The sequence below is a fragment of the Petromyzon marinus genome, chromosome 8, assembly GCF_048934315.1.
Source record: "Petromyzon marinus isolate PM22_M1 ecotype Great Lakes invasive population chromosome 8, UKy_Petmar_22M1.pri1.0, whole genome shotgun sequence".
Lineage (NCBI taxonomy): Eukaryota > Metazoa > Chordata > Hyperoartia > Petromyzontiformes > Petromyzontidae > Petromyzon > Petromyzon marinus.
Genome location: NC_133674.1, coordinates 14,497,949 through 14,517,178, shown reverse-complemented (window position 1 = coordinate 14,517,178; position 19,230 = coordinate 14,497,949). Strand labels below are relative to the sequence as shown.

Below are 19,230 nucleotides of genomic sequence, written 5' to 3'. Positions count from 1 at the left end.
TGGAAATATGGTTTGGGGGGGGGCAGAGCTTTGTGACGTCATATTTGAGGGGGGTCTCACTTTTTGTGACGCCGTGTGACTAGGGGGGGAGGGGGGTCAAAAATCGTCTAAAATCGCGTGACGTCATTTATGGACGGCCCCTAAGTGGACACGTTTTACTGCCGCCTCTTGCAATGCGTCTGACGTTCGTTGGAAGAGTAGGCCAAATACAGTGGATAGGGGCTCTCTAGGGACCCCCCCCCCCACCCCACAAATAAAATCTACGAATTGATGTACAATCGCTGTGTGATGGCGAAAGAGGAAGGCGTTGTGGCTGGGCTGGGTTGATGGTGAGGGTAGTGGGGGGGAGGAGGTGGTGGGAGGAGGAGGAGGAGTTGTTGGATGCTGTCGCCTCCGTCCGTTGGTTGCACCCCCTCGTCGTTCATAAAGGCGGCGTCTGATGCAGCGCTTTTAAACTCACTCCGAGAGGCGCGCCGTTCAGGAGAGGACGCGCCAGGAGCCCTGCTTCGTGTCGACAGAGGTGAAGGTTCGCACGCGCTCCAAGCTGCTGCAAGCTGCTGTTGTTCTCAGGTTAAACCACACACGGGCACTTAAGCTGATGTTGTTCTCAGGTTAAACCACACACGGGCACTATGCTGATGTTGTTCTCAGGTTAAACCACACACGGGCACTTAAGCTGATGTTGTTCTCAGGTTAAACCACACACGGGCACTTAAGCTGATGTTGTTCTCAGGTTAAATCACACACGGGCACTATGCTGATGTTGTTCTCAGGTTAAACCACACACGGGCACTTAAGCTGATGTTGTTCTCAGGTTAAACCACACACGGGCACTAAGCTGATATTGTTCTCAGGTTAAATCACACACGGGCACTAAGCTGATATTGTTCTCAGGTTAAACCACACAGGGCTCTAAGCTGAAATTGTTCTCAGGTTAAACCACACACGGGCACTAAGCTGATATTGTCTCAGCTTAAACCACACACGGGCACAAAGCTGCTATTGTTCTCAGGTTAAACCACACACGGGCACTAAGCTGCTATTGTTCTCAGCTTAAACCACACACGGGCACTATGCTGATGTTGTTCTCAGGTTAAACCACACACGGGCACTAAGCTGATATTGTTCTCAGCTTAAACTACACTCGGGCACTAAGCTGCTATTGTTCTCAGGTTAAACCACACACGGGCTTTAAGCTGCAATTGCTCTCAGGTTAAACCACATACATGTAGGCTCTAAGCGGCTATTTTTTCAGGTTAAATCACACACACACCTAGCTCCTAAGCACGCACATCCACATATTTTGGAGCACTTTCTTAGGCATATACCCTGCATCAAGCCTATAATGGCCTTTCACGTACGCTCCTCAATCCGCAAAGTACAAACATCACTCAAATTTCGTGCGAATGAACGTTGCATTGTGCACAGCCACACCTAGTGCCTGCCGTATCGAGTGTGTACGCTCTGTGTGAATGCGCGCGTGTGTGTGTAGTGGTGGCGGGGTTGGACTTGAGTTGTCCATTTATTGGTTTCTTTTGTTTCTTTGACGTTTTCGTTGTACAGCCACGAATAGAAGATCACTCCTCCCAGCCGTCACCCAGCCATGCCACAGCAAGTCATCTTGACGGGTCCAGCGCCGTGGGGGTTCCGTCTCGTGGGAGGAAGGGACCTTGACCAGCCTCTCACCATCAGCCGGGTAAGTCGTCGTTCTCCCCGTGGCAATGGAAACAAGTTTCACCCATAACTCGGTCATCAACGCCTCCAGCTGTCGCTATTCGCCGTATCTTTCGAGTTTCTTTTGGGGGCCGTCAATGCGCGACTACGTGACCGCGTCACCTTCACCGACACCTCTTGAGATCTCACTTGACTCTTGCTGCGGCTTTCAACCGAGATGTATGTACTGCACATCCATACGCGTTGAACTTTGTTCGGACCCTGCATAGCCAGCCGTGCTAATCGGAGGTATGCGTGGGAAAGAGATGGCAGCACTTCCATCGCGTCCATTGATGTTTGACGTCCATCCATTCGGGACAGCCTTCATCACCCGTGGGGAAATGCATGCGGGGTTATAAACGGTCCAGAGTTTTGCACGTTAGGTGATGAAGCTCTAAGCGATCTTCGCCTGTTTTCCATGAGTGGGCAGCGAATTGATTCGGTGTGGCAAAAGGCAAATTCTGCTGCATGCGGTGTGTGCTGAACTTTAACACAATTAAACACCGTTACTATAAGCACCGTTAATTATTGGTGTTTATGTTCATGTGGTGGTCTTTTTTAGGTTTTTTTATGCAGTTCAGTGTTTCAGAAACGCGGTGGGAAACCGGTAGCACATAACGTGGTCAGCCTTTAGAAGCTGCTTTTTTTCCACGCTCAAATATAACTACTGTAATGGCATTTCTACCTTGAGGTTTGTAATTCGGCTGTAAAACCGCAGCCTTTTAGGCACTCATTTAATTACGCAAAATCCGGGTGTACCATGTTGCTAATTAACCATTTGCAGCTAGGCTCGGTACATTACTCGGTGGCCTTGTTTCGGCAATTTACTTGTGTTTTGCTATTTATTGGGCTTAACCACATGTCGGGCAAACTGGCTGTCTGCTGGAATCCACCTGATTGCTTTCAGGCCATGAAGGAATGACCCTCGGAATGTGTGAGCAGCTGAAATGCACGGAATAGTTTACCACCGTCGTCATTAACAGACGCTTCTTATAATTACCGCTGAGGCTTTTTTTAGCCCATCCGCCCAGACAATGGTTCCAGACTAAACGACCGCAAGCATTCTGACGAATTAGCGTAGCATACTTGCTGATAAGGGAAATATTCCATTATTCAATACTGGCACGGTACTAAATTACAATATAAATAATTTGGAACGTGTGCATGTTACAGAGCCTTGTCACTGCACTGCTGGATGAGGGCCTCTCCACACCATCAGGGGTCGCTAAGGTTATTTTACCATACTTCACCACACTGGTCTCAGTGCAGGTTGGTAGAAGGTGGGAGAGCAGAGACACGGGAGCGAACAAGTCCTTGGAGATTATTCCGGTGTAGAGCAAGAGGAGTAGAGGGAGACCGAGGGTTGATGGAAGGATGTGGTGGAATGAGATATCAGGAGAGTGGGTGTGATGTAAGGGGAGGCAGAATATAGGGAGCAGTCAACACCGTTGATGATTATCTGAACGGGTCCTGGGCCTCCCCTAGGTCGTCTCGGCCTCAAATGAGTACCTAGTGCAGTGTGTAAGCATTGCTACAAGGGAGACGAAGGTGGTGCTGGCCATCCACCCCCTCGTGTGCCGTGTCGGCCTTCATAGGTGCTTGCTAACAGCACTTGCCCAAACAGTTTAAGGCTATACGGGGGATCTTTGTATTTGTATTGAATAGAAGTACACTGATAAAGTAAATGCAAGCAGCCGACCCCATGCAATGATGAGACGTTTGGCTTCGAAGAAGATACATGCATCATTGTATATACTTTGATCAAAATGGACATAATGCTGACAACTCTCAAGTTGAAGCAGCCAACTGAAGAGGACACTTGTGCACGTTCAAGAGCAGAGGGCAGTGTTATGATTTGTCAACAATTGTGAACGGCTAATACAGTAAGTGAAGATATGTTTGCCACATAGTTTGGTGAATGTTTGCCCCAGCCAGTGTAAATTATGTTATTGGCCCTCTCCATTGTAACAAATCTGTACTATACAATTACATTTGCGACTGATTCTTTAAAATCCATTCTCCATCACACCCAGTGGCTATATTTTGTTATTTCAATTTTTATTAATTTACCAGGTAAGGTCCATTGACCTATACAGCTCTCTTTCAGGAGCGACCTGGCCCCAAATGATAGCCCAACGAAGTGGCTTATCATGTGGAAAGCTTTCGCAGCCAAACACTCTAAACGCATGTTTCTAAATGTGGAGGGAAAAACCGGAGTGTCCTGAGAAAAATCCACACGGCCACGGGGAAAGAAAACATGAAAACTCCAGATATACAACAGGCGTCAGCGTCGGGATTTAATCCACGACCTCCTGCATACCAGGCGATGTAGTCAACATCTCGCCACCGTGGCACCCAGGCTCGCTGTCGTTGCCTCCGCCACCTGTATCCTGTGGCATGAGGGAGTCCACACGGCTGGAATGTCTTCGCCGATGGCCTCATCGCTAAGCAATACTCTTAATTTGCGGATGACTGAACCTATTGGTTGTCTCCACCAGAGCCACCGTGTACATGTGTATATATGTTGACCTTTCGCACCGTATGTAGCCAACTGTGCTAATCGGAGGCACCTCCACCAAAGGCAGACGTTTCATTCCGAAGGTGATATTTAACACACGTGTGTATTCACAAGATTATCTTTGAGCGCCCACTCACGTAATTTTACATGCGAGCCGATAGTATATGGCTGTTGCCATGCTGACAACTGTCGGGGAGCCATATTTTAAGAGTTTAATTCAGGACAAATCAGACGTACAACCCGGGAGGGTACAAGTGGTGCTTAAAATGTTCCGTGCAGTGTTCGACGAGCATGCCCCGTAATCCCCGGTTGTATTGATCCCGTGCTGGCTCGGTCGTTTATTGAGTTCAAGCAGGTCAGTGCAGTGGGCAGGCATTCCACGTGGGGTGATCGTTACAGATATCGTCACACCATTTTCTGTGCGGTTTTACACCCACTTACCATGAACACAAATGTGGCCGCTTCAACTTAAAGTTAATAGGATGGTCACTGGTTGTACATGTTGCCTTCAGTTTTAGGATGAGAACTTAGGAGGGTTTTTTTAATTGCTCACATTTACAGCTAGATAATATAACTGCAACGGGCCATTGTTATGGTGGATACCAGCATGTATTATTGAGGTGTTTATCCTCGCCTCAAAGTAACGATGGCATGGTTCTCCGCTGACGTGATGTTCAGTGATGTGACAACCATCATCTCCAGTCATGCATATGCTACCTTTTGCTAAAAATGACTGGGGGATGCCTGCCGTCACTTTAAGACAACTCCACTCTTCTTAGCATTGTTTCACGGGTAACATGGACACGGTGTGTGGGTACAAAGGACGATATTGCAACAAGGCTGGCAGCCCCCCCTGCTCATCCATGCTAATGTCAGAATTTTTTTATCAGCAATATAGCAGTCAGAGCCTGCCCGGCGAAACATGTTTATATCTGCCGTACAGTGCAATTATCCCACGGCTTGCTAGGTTCCGATATTGTGCGTAGCTCTGGCCAACGCAGGAAATTCCACAAATACCCCTGGACTTCTAACGCGGCACCAGCAAACCCGGCAGGACTGGCGAGGCCTCTCCAAGTTGGCATTTAATCTGTAACCCGTGAGCGGATGACAAGAGGGTTGACGAGCCATTGGCAGACCTGAATTAGTAATCGAGAATTATGTTTGGGCCTCTGACTTTTATTTTACACCTATGTGGTTAGTTGGCTGTCAATGAAATAACACCCGATGGGTACTATATACGATAATCGTGAGTGTAGTGCCTCTTCAACACAGTACGAGGTATTTTAATTATTTTACAAGTATTGGTACGTCGTCGCTACTATTCTTGGGTAGAGTAGCAACCTTTTTTTTCTCAAATAATTGTTCTGTTTTAATATGAAACAGCTGGCCACTGTAATTTGTTAGACGTTAAGGGATGACGTTGTTAGTCTCAGAATGAATGGGCTTTAAAAGTGATCACCCAAGGCTTCCTGCCTCGTAAGTTTTTGGACGCATCATCATCATGCATCTGTTTCGCATTTGAGTGCCTTAGAGCTTAACAATATACTGCATTTTCCAATACAGTCATGACGAACATGAAATTCTCCAGAATTTTTTGTTTGACTCCAACATCATTCCTCGTGGCAAACGATTAGTCAATTAAAAACACGCGGGACTATAATCACCGTCTAAAAGCGCGCACACATTTATAAAGTGAACTCTCGGTTTGGCGAAGAAGCACCCAAAATGCCTAGCGTGTTAACCGTTGGTTTCCACGTGCCAGAACGAAAAACATTTGCACAATGTGCCTGTTGTTTCCCTCGCACGTGCCACGCAGTCCCACGTTCTGTCTGCTTTGCACGCTGTTGAAGAGTCTTGTTGAATGAGAACCTAAATGAAACAACGAAAAATGTTACCGCACTGCTGTCATGCTTTTGAAAACGACGGCTTCCATTGTTTGTTGACTTATTCACGATTGTGCTTTCACTGTTTTGTGTCGAGAGTCAACGGGGGTCCCTGCAAGAAAAAAATAAACACACGAGGGCGGTGGGGAAACAAAAAGAGAGCAACCAACAGTGGAAACGAGCCAAGAACATTAAACATACGCATGCAGATATTGCATCGTGATTGATTATAATGTACGTGCGTGCAAATGTCCAGTTTTTTTTGTTTGTATCCACTACCGGACGAGGGCCTCCCCATGCTTAGCAGGTCATGGGGGTTAGCTATTTAACCATACTTCACTGTGCTGATTAGCATGGGCTGCTGAAGGTTAGGAGCACAGAAAGTACTGGGCAGTGTCACAACAAATTCTGTTGCACGATTCGCTGCTGTCCATCATGCAGCCCATAGCTCATGTGTCATGCATGGCGGTTGCCCATCCGAACACTGTACATGCTCAAGTCTGCTGCTTAGCTTCAGAGACCAGGTGAAATCTGGGGGATCTGGTCCTAGGTGAAATAATGTACTGTACATATATTTATAACTGAAAGGCATTTGAACGGATTTTTTTTTTGTTCATATTAATGACACTTACCATATAGTGGTGGTGCATTAGTGAAGAGGTTGGCGCATTACATTATGAACCTGGTGACCTGAGTTTGATTCCTGGCCATGTATAATACAAGTGATACGAGCCATTATTAGGTCCCCCTGTTAATTAACCCACACTGACCAACATGGTGAAGTATGCTCAAACAACCCCCAGGACCAATATGGTGAGGGGGGAAGCCTTCATCCAGCAGTTAATTTGCTTATTTATCGAAGAAAATCACACGAGTCATATGACTTGCTTTGCAGGAGGGTCCTGCATTGGATTTTGATGTTAAGGTGTTTTCAGCCAATTAATGAGTGTTTTATAGAAGTGAAAAAAATTGGTGTTTAGTGAACTTGCCGTATTTCCTACTTTTGAGCCAGGGTATGGGTACCTGGACACACACAAGAAGGGGGTTTCGCAGCATGTGTGTGATCCACCAACCCTTTCCCCCACGGTGCTGGATTACAGGCATGCGCCACCATATGGGACCGTAAATTACACGTAATACAGTAATGTTATAGACCGTATAATTAGCATGAAAGGGCAGTTGAGATGCTTTGCGACATGCGGTTGTTCCACGTTCATTAATGTGTTGTGTGGGAGAATTAGATGCATTCATCTTGATTCATCTCGAAACTACTGAAAATGAATGTCTTCAAAGTCAGTAGTTGGCAGGCAGAAATTTTTGAGACCTTGCTTCCTCGCCTCATATGAAAAACAAGACAAATGTATCCTTGTGACTTTCTTTCATTTTTAGCCTATTGTTACACGTGGCAATGATTGAACATGTAACTATTGGCAGGATTATGAATCCATACATTTTACTGAAATGGAAAGACGATGAATAACACAAAAATGTGCGTATACATATACAATATATCAACTATTCAGGCACACGCACCACAAACCGTTTTATCCTGAAAAAAGTTTTTTGTATTGTAGCCGGCAAAGCAGTTTGGAAGAGGTTTGTGTGAACGCGTGCACATACCTGTCCAACCATACGGTTTACCCGTATTCTTTTTCAGGCAAATTGAGTTTTCAAATCCATACGGGTACAGCCGTTTCAATACGGGCAAAAACAATATATATAAAGAAACCATTGCCTATTTGTTTGCGTTTCTCCCTTGCGATGGGACTTTGTAGGATGAACGTTGGGGTTTATAAGGGCACTTGGTGACCAATAAGGTCTGAATTGGTCTGTAATAAGGTAGGGCACTGATAAGGGGTTGACAGGTATGGTATTGTAGCTGCAAAGAAGCTCGGACGAGGTTTGTGTAAACGGTGGAGAAGCGGGGCGAGGCGCTTGACATTGTCATGTGGGTGTGGCTCGTGGGGAATGTGCTCCGTCAGGTCCGCCAGGAGCCTGAATCGGCGTTCGCCATCTCTTCCCAACTATCATTGAGGGTCTGAAACGTTTTTTTCACTGCAGGACAACGGTTTTGTTTTGTTGTAGCGTCACGGCCACTTGCTGCCATTCATCAAACGCTTTTGCATGTGGCCATCGGTCATGTGCACTGAACATCTGGTCACTTTTTCATTTTTCATTATCTACATATCATCTTCACCTGTTCACACTGTACCACGTTCCATTACACATTTGTCATCCGTATTGTTGGTTAGAAATTGCATCATGTGTGATCTGTGTGGCAACTCCAGGCCTCCAGACCTGAATCCACCATTCAATGTATTTTAATGTATAAATATTTAGTCAGCAATTGCATTTAAATTATAGACATGAGTGAATCAAAAGATTTGTGAAACTACAGAAAACACAAAGTGAATTTCTAGATACAGTGGCAGTTACTTTGCTATCGGTGGCATTTGTATGGTCGATATGAGAGCCCTGGTGCAATACATCAAATAGGGTCACCTATCCAAGAGTTACCCTCTTTCTTGTATCCTGGTCCCTGGGCACCAGTGTAGTAGCACTGCATGTACACTACTAGATAGCCACACCATTGTAAGCTGTGTATAGTGCAGAATGTGTTCTACCTTTGCCTACCGCAACTTTTCTGGTGGTTGTGCTTAGCTTGGAGGTCCCAAAATGTCGTATTTCAAGGAGTGCCTGCCAGCGAGTTATTTATTGCTTTGACACTTGGGCAAACTGCAGGGCCGCTGGGTTAGGTGTGGCCATACGAAACGCGCTTAATCCGTTTTTTTTCTTTTCCCGAATGGACCACTTCTACTCCCTGGACCACAGTTGAAGTATTCTACGTATCTAGAACGGTGGTCTTACAGCACTCGTAATATCTCATGGCCGTGCATAGCGATAACTGTAACAATATAGAGATATAATTAAAGTATCGTGGGAAAAATGGGCTCAACTTGCACTGATATTTTGTAAAAGTGGCATAGGGAGAGGGGTTGGTGGAGACAGTACCACTTTTCTCAGAATGTTCTCCTGTGATGTCTGTAAAGATGGCAGACCAAATTGGTCATGAGGTGAAAAAAGTGAAAACATCTAGGTACTGCTTTCGTTCTTCTCAAATTACATTTTTGTATGAGTTTGGGTGAACAAATAATCATGGCTAATCGCATTCTTTAAATGAGTGATTTTTGCCAAAGATCTGGTTACAAAGTCCATACGATAGAAATCAGGCTGAATGCCAATGAAAACATACATTTCTAAACTTGGGCAGACCGAATGATGTCCCTCTTTTTGGAATAAAAAGGGGTTAAACCCTCCACTCGTTTGCACGTCCTTTCTATTGCAGGAAGTTTGGAATGTTGTCTTCATTTCCTCTGCATCTCAATGTGTTTATTTTTCATCTAGATTCCAAAAAATAATGGCTTAATTTTGGTGATAAATATTATTACATGGAATGCATCTCCTGGCATCCTAAGAAAAATGTGTGGCTGTTTTTTTTTAAATACAGTGTGTAATCGCACAGTACAAACAAATGCTGTTGTTAACAGTGTCTGTTTATACAGTTTGTCAACTATAATATACAGTACTGTATACATACTGTAAGCGTATTGTTTTTATATACTGTACTGTAACATAGTAGGGTGCACACAATATACATTATTTTGCCAATACAATGCTGTGTGTAAGTCATGAGGGTTGTTGACCATACTTCACCACGCTTGTCAGCGTGGGTGGTGGAGGAGGAACCCATCACAGATTCAGGTATCACTTTCCACTGATTTTGGCCACGAATTGAACTCAGGTCGATGGCTTAACAATAAGCCATCCACTGCTACCGCCACTCCATCGCCGCTTAATTTTCCGTCTCCTGTCATGACACGCCAGCAAGCTCCCGTTTATTCTCACCTCTATAGTTCTCATTACATTGACTGTCTTTTATTTTTTTATTTTCATGTTTTATACATGTTGAAAAATAATTGGCCCCCAACCGGTATCGACCATTATAGCATAGTAGTGTGTGAATTCTCTTTAGAGATTTGTGCATGTAATGTATCGGCCACTTACTCATTACTGTAGTCGGCTTTGTTGATTGAAATTAAACCCACAAAGTGGTCTGTTTTTAAGTTACAACACGTAGATGAATGTGCTTGGTAAGTGAGAAATCTTGTAAATCTGTCGAGTATAATGTATTTTTAGCGGTACCATAATTCAAGGGTTACCCATTGCCATAAAAAAGATGAATGTTTCGTTTTAAAAGAAACGAGATGTTCATGCAGCTATGGGGTTCAACCTTTCTCGTCATACAAATGTGTCAACAGCAATATCCTAAGAATAAAATATGATTCGACATGAAGCAGGTCGCATTTCAATTTCGGAAAATCTTCAGCAGTTTCGCAGTTTGTCTTGCTATCTTTAGCACGGTGCTGTCACAATGACGCTGTGTTGTTGTTGTTTTGGATGTATGACGCTTTGTAAGCGATACTAAAGCTATGCTCCAGTGCTTATTTTCACCCTCCGCATTTATAAAATCACAAGTTGTTGACAATGTCATACTTTATTTGGGAAACGGTGAGTGACACTGCGAGCCGAATGCTTCAGGTATAAATGGCCCAACACCATCCTCAAGGTGGCAATGACTGAAATTGTGACCTGTGATGTTTTTATATTGGTGCAGGGGTGACAACCTGAAGGTTTTACTTTGTACTTTTTGGCTAAACAAATTGTAACATCCATGAAAAATGTTATGGTCCTCATTACACAGTGGGCTGCTTAATCGAACGGGCGAGTGCTCGTGACGCAGTTATCTGGCTCAGCTACCTCAATGTGAAGTTCAAGTTGTTGCTCTACATCGACATCAGCCATATGAAGGAGTTCTTTAACGTTGCTCGGTGTTTAAAATATTTGACGTGCAGCACGCGAGTGCACCGTATTTTTACACATTGAAACATCAACATCTAGAAACAGTGCACTGACATACAGGGTGAGCATACAGAGATGAGGGATACTGTATATGAAATACATTATGAGTTTTTGTTATATTAAAGCGTATGCATAATAATAAAATGGCAGGATGTGAATGTAATATCATTGTGAAAAAAAAGGAAGCAAAATCGAATGAGGCATACACACACGCATTCAGAAATAAAAGTAAAGAGGGAACAGATCGTTATGGATCACATCGCGGATGAGTACGAACTCCTGGAATCTGGTATTTAGCTTTTCGGAACATTGTCTTGGCACCTTTTGTCGATGCATTTGTCCTACAGGCTCCTCTGTTACTCTCCAAAGTGAAAGCTTCTTAAATCTCAGTAGCAGTGACTCCGTGCGGAATTCGTGCTCCTATAAATCCAGCCCTGACCTCGTAATATTATGAAGGAGATGGAAATACCTCCATTTGTATGAACGCATGTAGGAAATTGGGATCTACACACTTAATCATTTAGCAGTTTGCGTTTGTATATATGTTTAATTGACAATACAGGCGGTTTGTCTGGGTAACTGGTTTTACATTTAAGGAAGTAGGGGTGTGGGCTGCCTGGGTCAACAGCATTTACACACTTGGTGAGGATTTAAATGCCAACGGGCTTTAAGAATTGCGATGCCAGTTTTACACGCTTGCATGTCAGAGCTGCTGCCCCTCTTTTTGCAATCGCTTTGAGAAACCGCTATTATCTTTCAACAACACCTTGTTCCGCATGTATAGTACAGAATGTTTGTACTCCAGCAGTATAAATTAATTCACCACAGTCAGTGTGTGGTGGGGTAACGTGTGGATAACTCCAAACTCTTTCAAAAACGTCTGGCCGGCGTGGAAGAGTAGAGACAAAATTACCTGCTCTGTTGGGTCACAAATTAGAATGCAGTTGTTTGCACGACTGATGGGTTTACTATCATGAGCAGCTCTGCATTACATTCCAGTGCTGCATAGCATTTTGATTGGCAGACGCATGCATTTAAAAAGAAATGTCGTACACAGCAACGCAGGTAATGTTTACACGGACAAGAGGTCTGCTTCTCCATATATTCTTTCAAAATTATACTCCACTTTAAAATGCGTTGTTGGTTGCCTGAACACATTTCAGATTTCAAAACGGAAGTGTTGACGCGCAATGCTTTGTAGTATTCACACACTGTTGTAATTAAGTGTAACCTCGTAAATGAACTCCTTTATTTATGATTTCTGAGCACATATTCTTGCTTGATTGACTTGCCCTGCCGGTACAAAGTGCACCCATCAATTGCAGCACCTGGGGGTGAGAGGATGCACGGTACAGTGTGTGTTTGGTTGCTCTAAAGTGTTTGAAGCACAAATACAATTATTTCCCAGATGCGGTCTCTAGCGTTTAATATCACAATGTACCTGCTTTATATTTAAAGGAAAATAAATCCTTGAATTAAAGTAGTTAAATGTAGATAACTAATTATTGCCTGGTTGCAGTCAAATCCCAGTCAGAACGATCTGTGTTTTACTGTAACAAATTCATTTGATGTAGTCACATTAATGAACGTGTTCCTCACCACACTTTTAGTACGGTTGTACAGTGTGTGTCTAGGGAACACAGGCAGCTTGAACATCATCAATAGCAGCCATGGTCTATCACCTGTTGGATGAAAGCCTCCCCATGATGTCGCCATCCCTCCATGCTTCATCTCACTCCTGCTTCATCTCACTCCTGCAACGTGGCCTGATCTCATTGGCCCTTTCATTGTCCAATCCACGACTGGATTAAGACTTCTCCAGGTCACGTCAGTCGTGGGGATTGTTTTGGCAAACTAAACAACGCCGGTCAGTGCAGGTTGGTGGTGGGTGGAGGACCTGTGGCCGATTGAGATGTTGGCCGTGGTCAGGTATCAAATTGGGCTGGACAGGTTCGTAGTGCAAGTGCACTTACCTCTGGGCAACAGCCCCAAATAATAACCCATTTGTGGCACAGTGATTTGAGCTGCCGAACGAGACATTTCAAGTTGCGTGCACTTGCAAGTGTTTTGCCTGTGTGGGTTTTTCATGTAAATTGGCCTCAGTAGAGCAACTATCATGGCTCCATTGGCCTATGCAAGACCGTGAAATACAGATGGGAAAGTTGTACATTATTTTAACATAGTGCCACAGCTCTACGCGTGGCGCAAAAACGCTGATGTCATGGGCACATGTTGAATTTCAAAGTGGAGGAGAAAATGTGCCCACAGGGTTGTGGACTCTGTGGGGCAGGTCTCAGCAGATTGGATATTTCTGTAAAGCTGTTGAAGGCTTGGGATATGTGTGTTTTTTTACTTTTAAATATAGACCAAAACAATGGTTATTGACTTTCTACAAAAAAAGAATTCAGTTACGATTGCAGTCAGCATTGTGGCGTCTTTCAATGCGTGCAGTTTTTTTCAATCCCTCGGTATATTTACGACCTGTTACATTTACAAGACAATTGGACTATTGGCACTGGGACTGAGGTGCTGTAAAGTTAATTTGTACAACTAACATATGAGTTTCCATTTTCGTGTATTCACAATAATGCCACGAATACATATCTGGGCCCTACACACATCGCTTACGTACATTACAGCGGTTGAACCGAAATTGAATGAGTGGTCAAGTTTTGGAAATTAACTTTTGGGCACTCGATAATGGACCACGAATTTGCCTCTTAAGCACCGCTTACAGTGAGGGGAAAAAAGTATTTGATCCCCTGAGTGGGACAAAATCCCTCCAGAGATGTGTGCAAACCTGGTGGCCAACTAAAATAAACGTCTGACCTCTGTGATTGCCAACAAGGGTTTTGCCACCAAGTACTAAGTCATGTTTTGCAGAGGGGTCAAATACTTATTTCCCTCATTAAAATGCAAATCAATTTATAACATTGTTGACATGCGTTTTTCTGGATTTTGTTGTTGTTATTCTGTCTCTCACTGTTCAAATAAACCTACCATTAAAATTATAGACTGATCATTTCTTTGTCAGTGGGCAAACGTACAAAATCAGCAGGGGATCAAATACTTTTTTCCCTCACTATGTCGGAGTGGGAGTGTGTTGTCGGCATCACTGAGTTTCTGAGTGGGAATCTAGATTCTGGTCACCTGTGATTAAAACAGTTTCTTCAGTGTCGCGGGTTGATGTTCTCAGCCTGGTCACCGATTGCGCCAAAAAAAAATCCCCAGTCACATAAAATGTAGTTTTGGGTACTTAATTCGGCTAAATTATAGCTCTGAGAATAAATAAAAACATCAGTTTGGCTGTCATGTGGCAAACAAAGCTGCGTGTGGAAAAGTGGGCCCTTTGTTATGTAAATGATGAATAGGCCACTTGAACAGGCTTTTTTTGTAGATGTTTATTAATAATCCCGTCTGCAGCCATTCTCTGAAACAACATTGTATTACACAGGCATATATTTTGTTATAATGCCATATATGGCTGCTCACTACATTGTATATAATACAGCTGTGAACGCAGATATCCACTACATTGTATAGAATACCGTATGGTTGTCCACTACCAGGTATATAATACAGCTGTGAAGATGGCTTCCTGAAAGATTTTGTTCCTGCTGTGGTTGAGCCTTGCTCCATTTTGAAGCGATCTTTTTTGGGCAACGTGAATCATCACCTGCGAGTGTGGGCCCTGCGTGGATGTGGGCAGCCCTGCCAGCCACCTGTTCTGGACAGATCGCATTTCAGTCTTGAGTGGCCAGTTCTGTGCCCCAGTGTCCCCGAGCACAGCATGAAGCCACGATCAGAATGATGGCCAAACAAGCGGTTACCAGAAAAGAACCATTCGGAAAAAATAGTGAACATTTTTGAACATTGTTTAACAATGGCGCTTGAGTAGTTTCTTAAAATCAGATATTGTGTTTGCAGTTCACGCGGCAGTCGTTTGTGGATTCGTGTGCTGCCAGTAAGTGGATGCACCATTGATATGAAACATTTCCGAGTTGTATATCATACCAGCATCCTCTTATCAGAATTAATTGGATTGACAGTCTAGTCATGTCACATATTTTGACTCGTATCGTAATGATTACCTTAAGGGCAGAAGAAAAAGCACACAGGCATACTCACGTTTCGGGCTATTTATAAACTGTGGTGCATTAATTGATGTGTTTTTGTTTTGAGTTCAGATTGAATGTTGAAACGAAACTTCGTTTTTCCTCCACTATTCACATTTCGTAGCAGAGTTCACAGAAGACACATTTACACATCCTATTTTAGAAGACTCCTTCAAATTCGAGTGCACCATTTCCAAGAAACATGCTTTCAAAGTTGACTGTCATAGTGAAACAGGAAACTGCAGTCATTTTATATATGCATTTCTCCAGAATACACTTTCAGTTTGGCAGCTCTGCTGACACCCATTTGTTTGCATCGTGGAGATGATGTCATTGAATTCCTGTACAAAGAGAGCAGCACCCGGCCTCTTGTTTGCATTCAGTCCCATGATGCGTGCTGTTCAGGGCTCATGAACTGAGGGTACAATTCCTTTGTGATGCATAATAGCTGTGATGCTCGGGGATTATCAGACATTGGCATTGAAAGGGAAATCATTCCTTTTATGGGATTGGAATGGAGATTCATGGATATATATTGGCTTTTTACCAATCATTTATTTGATAGAGCAACTACATAGAATGAGAATAAAATAATACAATAGAATAAGACAATAAGATTCTCACGACGTTTCGGCCACAACACAAGTAGCCTTCTTCAGGTGAAGGAACAAAACTGTCGGGACGACAGAGCTTCAATGAACGCTGCTAAGATTCGTAAGGTTGAGGCCTCACTTCTCTCACCTAGCTTAAAAGACGCTACGAATCTTAGCAGCGTTCATTGAAGCTCTGTCGTCCCGGCAGTTTTGTTCCTTCACCTGAAGAAGGCTACTTGTGTTGTGGCCGAAACGTCGTGAGAATCTTATTGTCTTATTTTATTTTATTATTTTACTCTCATTCTACGTGACTTTACCGAAAGAACCAAAGAAGATGAATCCTTGCAGTCACGAAAGCTTTAAATCGAAATTCAACATTACATAAACAACAAGAGTAGGTGATGTTTGAAAACTGACATATTTCTGTATGTACAGTATAAATACTGGTATTGCAAAAAGCCTACGGAGAATATTACACATTATTGAGCAGTATGGGACTCAACTATTACATAACCAAATATATGTAAATGTAGTACCGTGACACTGTGCTCATTAATTACCCAAGTGAATGATGAGATACTTGAACATAACTCCCATGAAGAGATACCTTTTTACACATACATAAACGCTGCACCAAATTAGATCTCTGAATTGAACAAGTCAAGGTTAAATAGGATGTTGATGTGGTAACAATTTTAGCATAACCTGTGTATTAAGAGGGGCACCGTTGCGAAATGTCGGGGCACGTCCGTCCGTCGTCGTTTGGAATGAGTTTTGAAAGGCAGCTTTGGCTCATAGTGGCCGGTGGTCTTAATGCACTGAAAACATTTTTAGCTTGAAGAAGGCCTTCATGCGTGTAAGTGCAGCTCGTGCGAGAGTCACAGGGCAGATAGGAGCTAGGCTTTTTTATGTCTAAATAAACAGCGCTGTAGTACAACCGTGGAATCTCTTTATTGAAAGTCGAGTCAAGGTTTCCTCCGGTGGAGTGCAGCCAGAGAGCTGTGTACTGCTCGCCTCCCAGCGACTACAGCCTCTCATTCCGGTGACGTGTGTCGGTGTTTCTGTCCGCGTTGGTCGGTGCAGCCTCTGCCCTTGTGTGTCGCTAAAGCTCATGTGATCAGTCTTCCAGATTGTTTTCTAAATATACTCGCACGGTCTAAAGCCCAAACGACAGAAGCACAACTGTCTATGATGCCGAGGTGGTGGTGGTGGGGGTTTCGTGTGTCCCTTGATGGCTTTCCGAAGAGTATCCGTTAAAGGGGTGAAGGCGACGGTAAATGTAATGCCTCACTTTTTAAACTCTTTTACCGTGTTCGAAAAAGTATCCCCTCGGTTACCCCGTGTCTGACCTCGGTGCTTTTTACCAGGTATGTTACTCAAATGTTAAAAGGCTTAATTTTCTATCGGGGATATTAGTAGATTAACTATTCTATTTGACCTGATATTTTGGAATTAAATCTCCTAAAACGAACTGGATGCACAAATCACGAGCCAACCTCGGTCCGTATAGGCAGTTCATAATTATTTTTTTAATCGTACATAAGATTTCTTCACTTAAGAGTATATTAGGCAATAGTAGTTTGCTAGCATCTGTTTTTATTTTTAAGATATGGATATCTGGATAGGCATTGCCTCTGGAGAAGCGTTGGAACTGGAGTGTGAGAAGCACTACATATGCTGAATGTTCAAATAAACACATTTTTTCTCAGCACTAAAGGCACAACACTACAAAAGCTGACTTTATATATTTATTTTCTTCCATTTTTGACACCATGCCATTAACAAAATGCAATTTTAGCTTCCCCCCCCCCTCGCATGTGCAATCCTTATGCCAGAAAAAATTGTGGTTAAATTTTTCTTAGCTTAAAGCACTCCATTGTTCATAACGTCTGTGCTAGCATTTCGTCCGAAGCCAATGTCTTTGAAGGCTTTCAGAGCAAGGCCATAACATACACATCTGCAAGAATCTAATTCTTTAGTTTAGCCAGAAGTTCCATTCCTGCATCTCTTTGGATGCTCAGATATTGTTTCCCTCATGTACGTTTGCCCCAAGCTGAATCCACTCTCCACGCAGCTCTTTCACATCTCATTCAACCACATCCTTCCATCTCACTCTTGGTCTCCTTTTTTATCCTTTTGCCTTGCACCGGTAACATCTCCATATCCCTGTTAATGCCATTTTCTCACTCTGTTCTCAACACATACCCAAGCCAGGTAAGTCTAGCTTTCCATCTAAGTCTAGAGTTGAATAAGGATAACTTCCGCAATGGATGAAACTTCAAATTCCTTTCTATTCGAGATTTTTCCCAACATCTATTTTAGCATGGCCATCTCTGCTGCAAGGATGTTCTGGAGTTGTCTGTACAACTGTTGATCTGTCAAAGTATTCCCATACAATGACTTCATGCTTTCCTATTCTTAGCTCTTTAGGTAAAGTCACGTTGAAGGGAAACAATAAAATAATAAAAAAATATAAAGCAATAAAAATTATCACGTTTCGACCATAACGCAAACGGTCATCATTTATTGTTTTATATATATTTTATTATTTTATTGTTTCCCTTCAACGTGACTTTACCGAAAGAGCTAAGAATATGAATTACTGCAGTCACGAAAGCTTTAAATAAAAATGTCATGCTTTCCTGTTTGCGTCGAGCTCGCGCTCCCTTCACAGCCTCCGGAGACACCGAATAGATTGTCCTGTTGGCTGCCCTCTTGTCACCACAATGCTTTTATTATAATCTTACGCTTCTGCTGTAAAAAAAAGTGTGCAGTGAAGACGTACATCGTCGCATTAGATCTCAATGCTCCACGCACGTGTGCTCTCCACCTTCACCAACCCACACCGACGAGCTTGGCCAAGTTGCAGGACGGCGTTGGATCGCTGACTCACTCGCTGGGGATTGTCGTGTGGGTGGATCTTTGCAAGGTTCGGATGTGTGAAATATATAGACCGTGACCGTTACACCATTGTGCAAACGGCAGTTAACAGCGCGGTGTGGGCGGTTAATTGGCCAGGGCCTTGGGGAGGCCGTCGTCAAGCAGTGGCAAAAGGAGTTCTCGTGCATAGCTGAGCACAGGCGCATGAGCAGGACACCTCGCCTCTCGCGCCACTGGGCTTGCAGGTGATGACAGCTGTCCTGGGCGGCTGTGGCTATAAACGGAATGCAGGTCCCCAGCTCATCCGGCGGGGAGCCTCCCTCCCAGAATGCGGTCACTTGTGCCCCGGGCACTCCTTCCTTCTGCACCATAACCGTTGTGAGAATGTACACTTAACGTGGAGGATCGTGTGGTGTGTATCCTTTGACGTCGTGGTTATGACAGTTGAAATTGCGCTCTTGTTGCCGAGTTGCATGGCCTATTGCAAACCGCATGGACACCTAAGTGTTGGCCTTGGACATTGGTAAACATATCCACCATTCTACATAGTAATGGCAGTTTTTGATGCGCGTTTTAATTATGAAGTTTTTGGCTCAAACATCCTGTCC

At 43.7% G+C, this 19,230-nt stretch overlaps 1 protein-coding gene across 5 annotated transcripts in view; it reads left to right on the top strand.

Moving 5' to 3' along the window:
* Positions 1–375: 375 nt before the first annotated feature.
* The window catches only part of LOC116940263 (PDZ and LIM domain protein 3-like), a 44,462-nt gene continuing 25,607 nt past the window's right edge, over positions 376–19,230 (top strand). For 2 of the 5 annotated variants that reach the window (XM_032949790.2, XM_032949786.2), the window contains exons 1-2: positions 377–570; positions 1,564–1,696. In XM_032949790.2, the coding sequence (XP_032805681.1) occupies positions 1,604–1,696 (93 nt within the window). In that variant the 5' untranslated portion in view covers positions 377–570; positions 1,564–1,603. Of the gene's footprint in view, positions 571–1,563; positions 1,697–19,230 lie in introns of all 5 variants that reach the window. The other 3 variants (XM_032949787.2, XM_032949788.2, XM_032949791.2) reach the window with 3 other exon arrangements.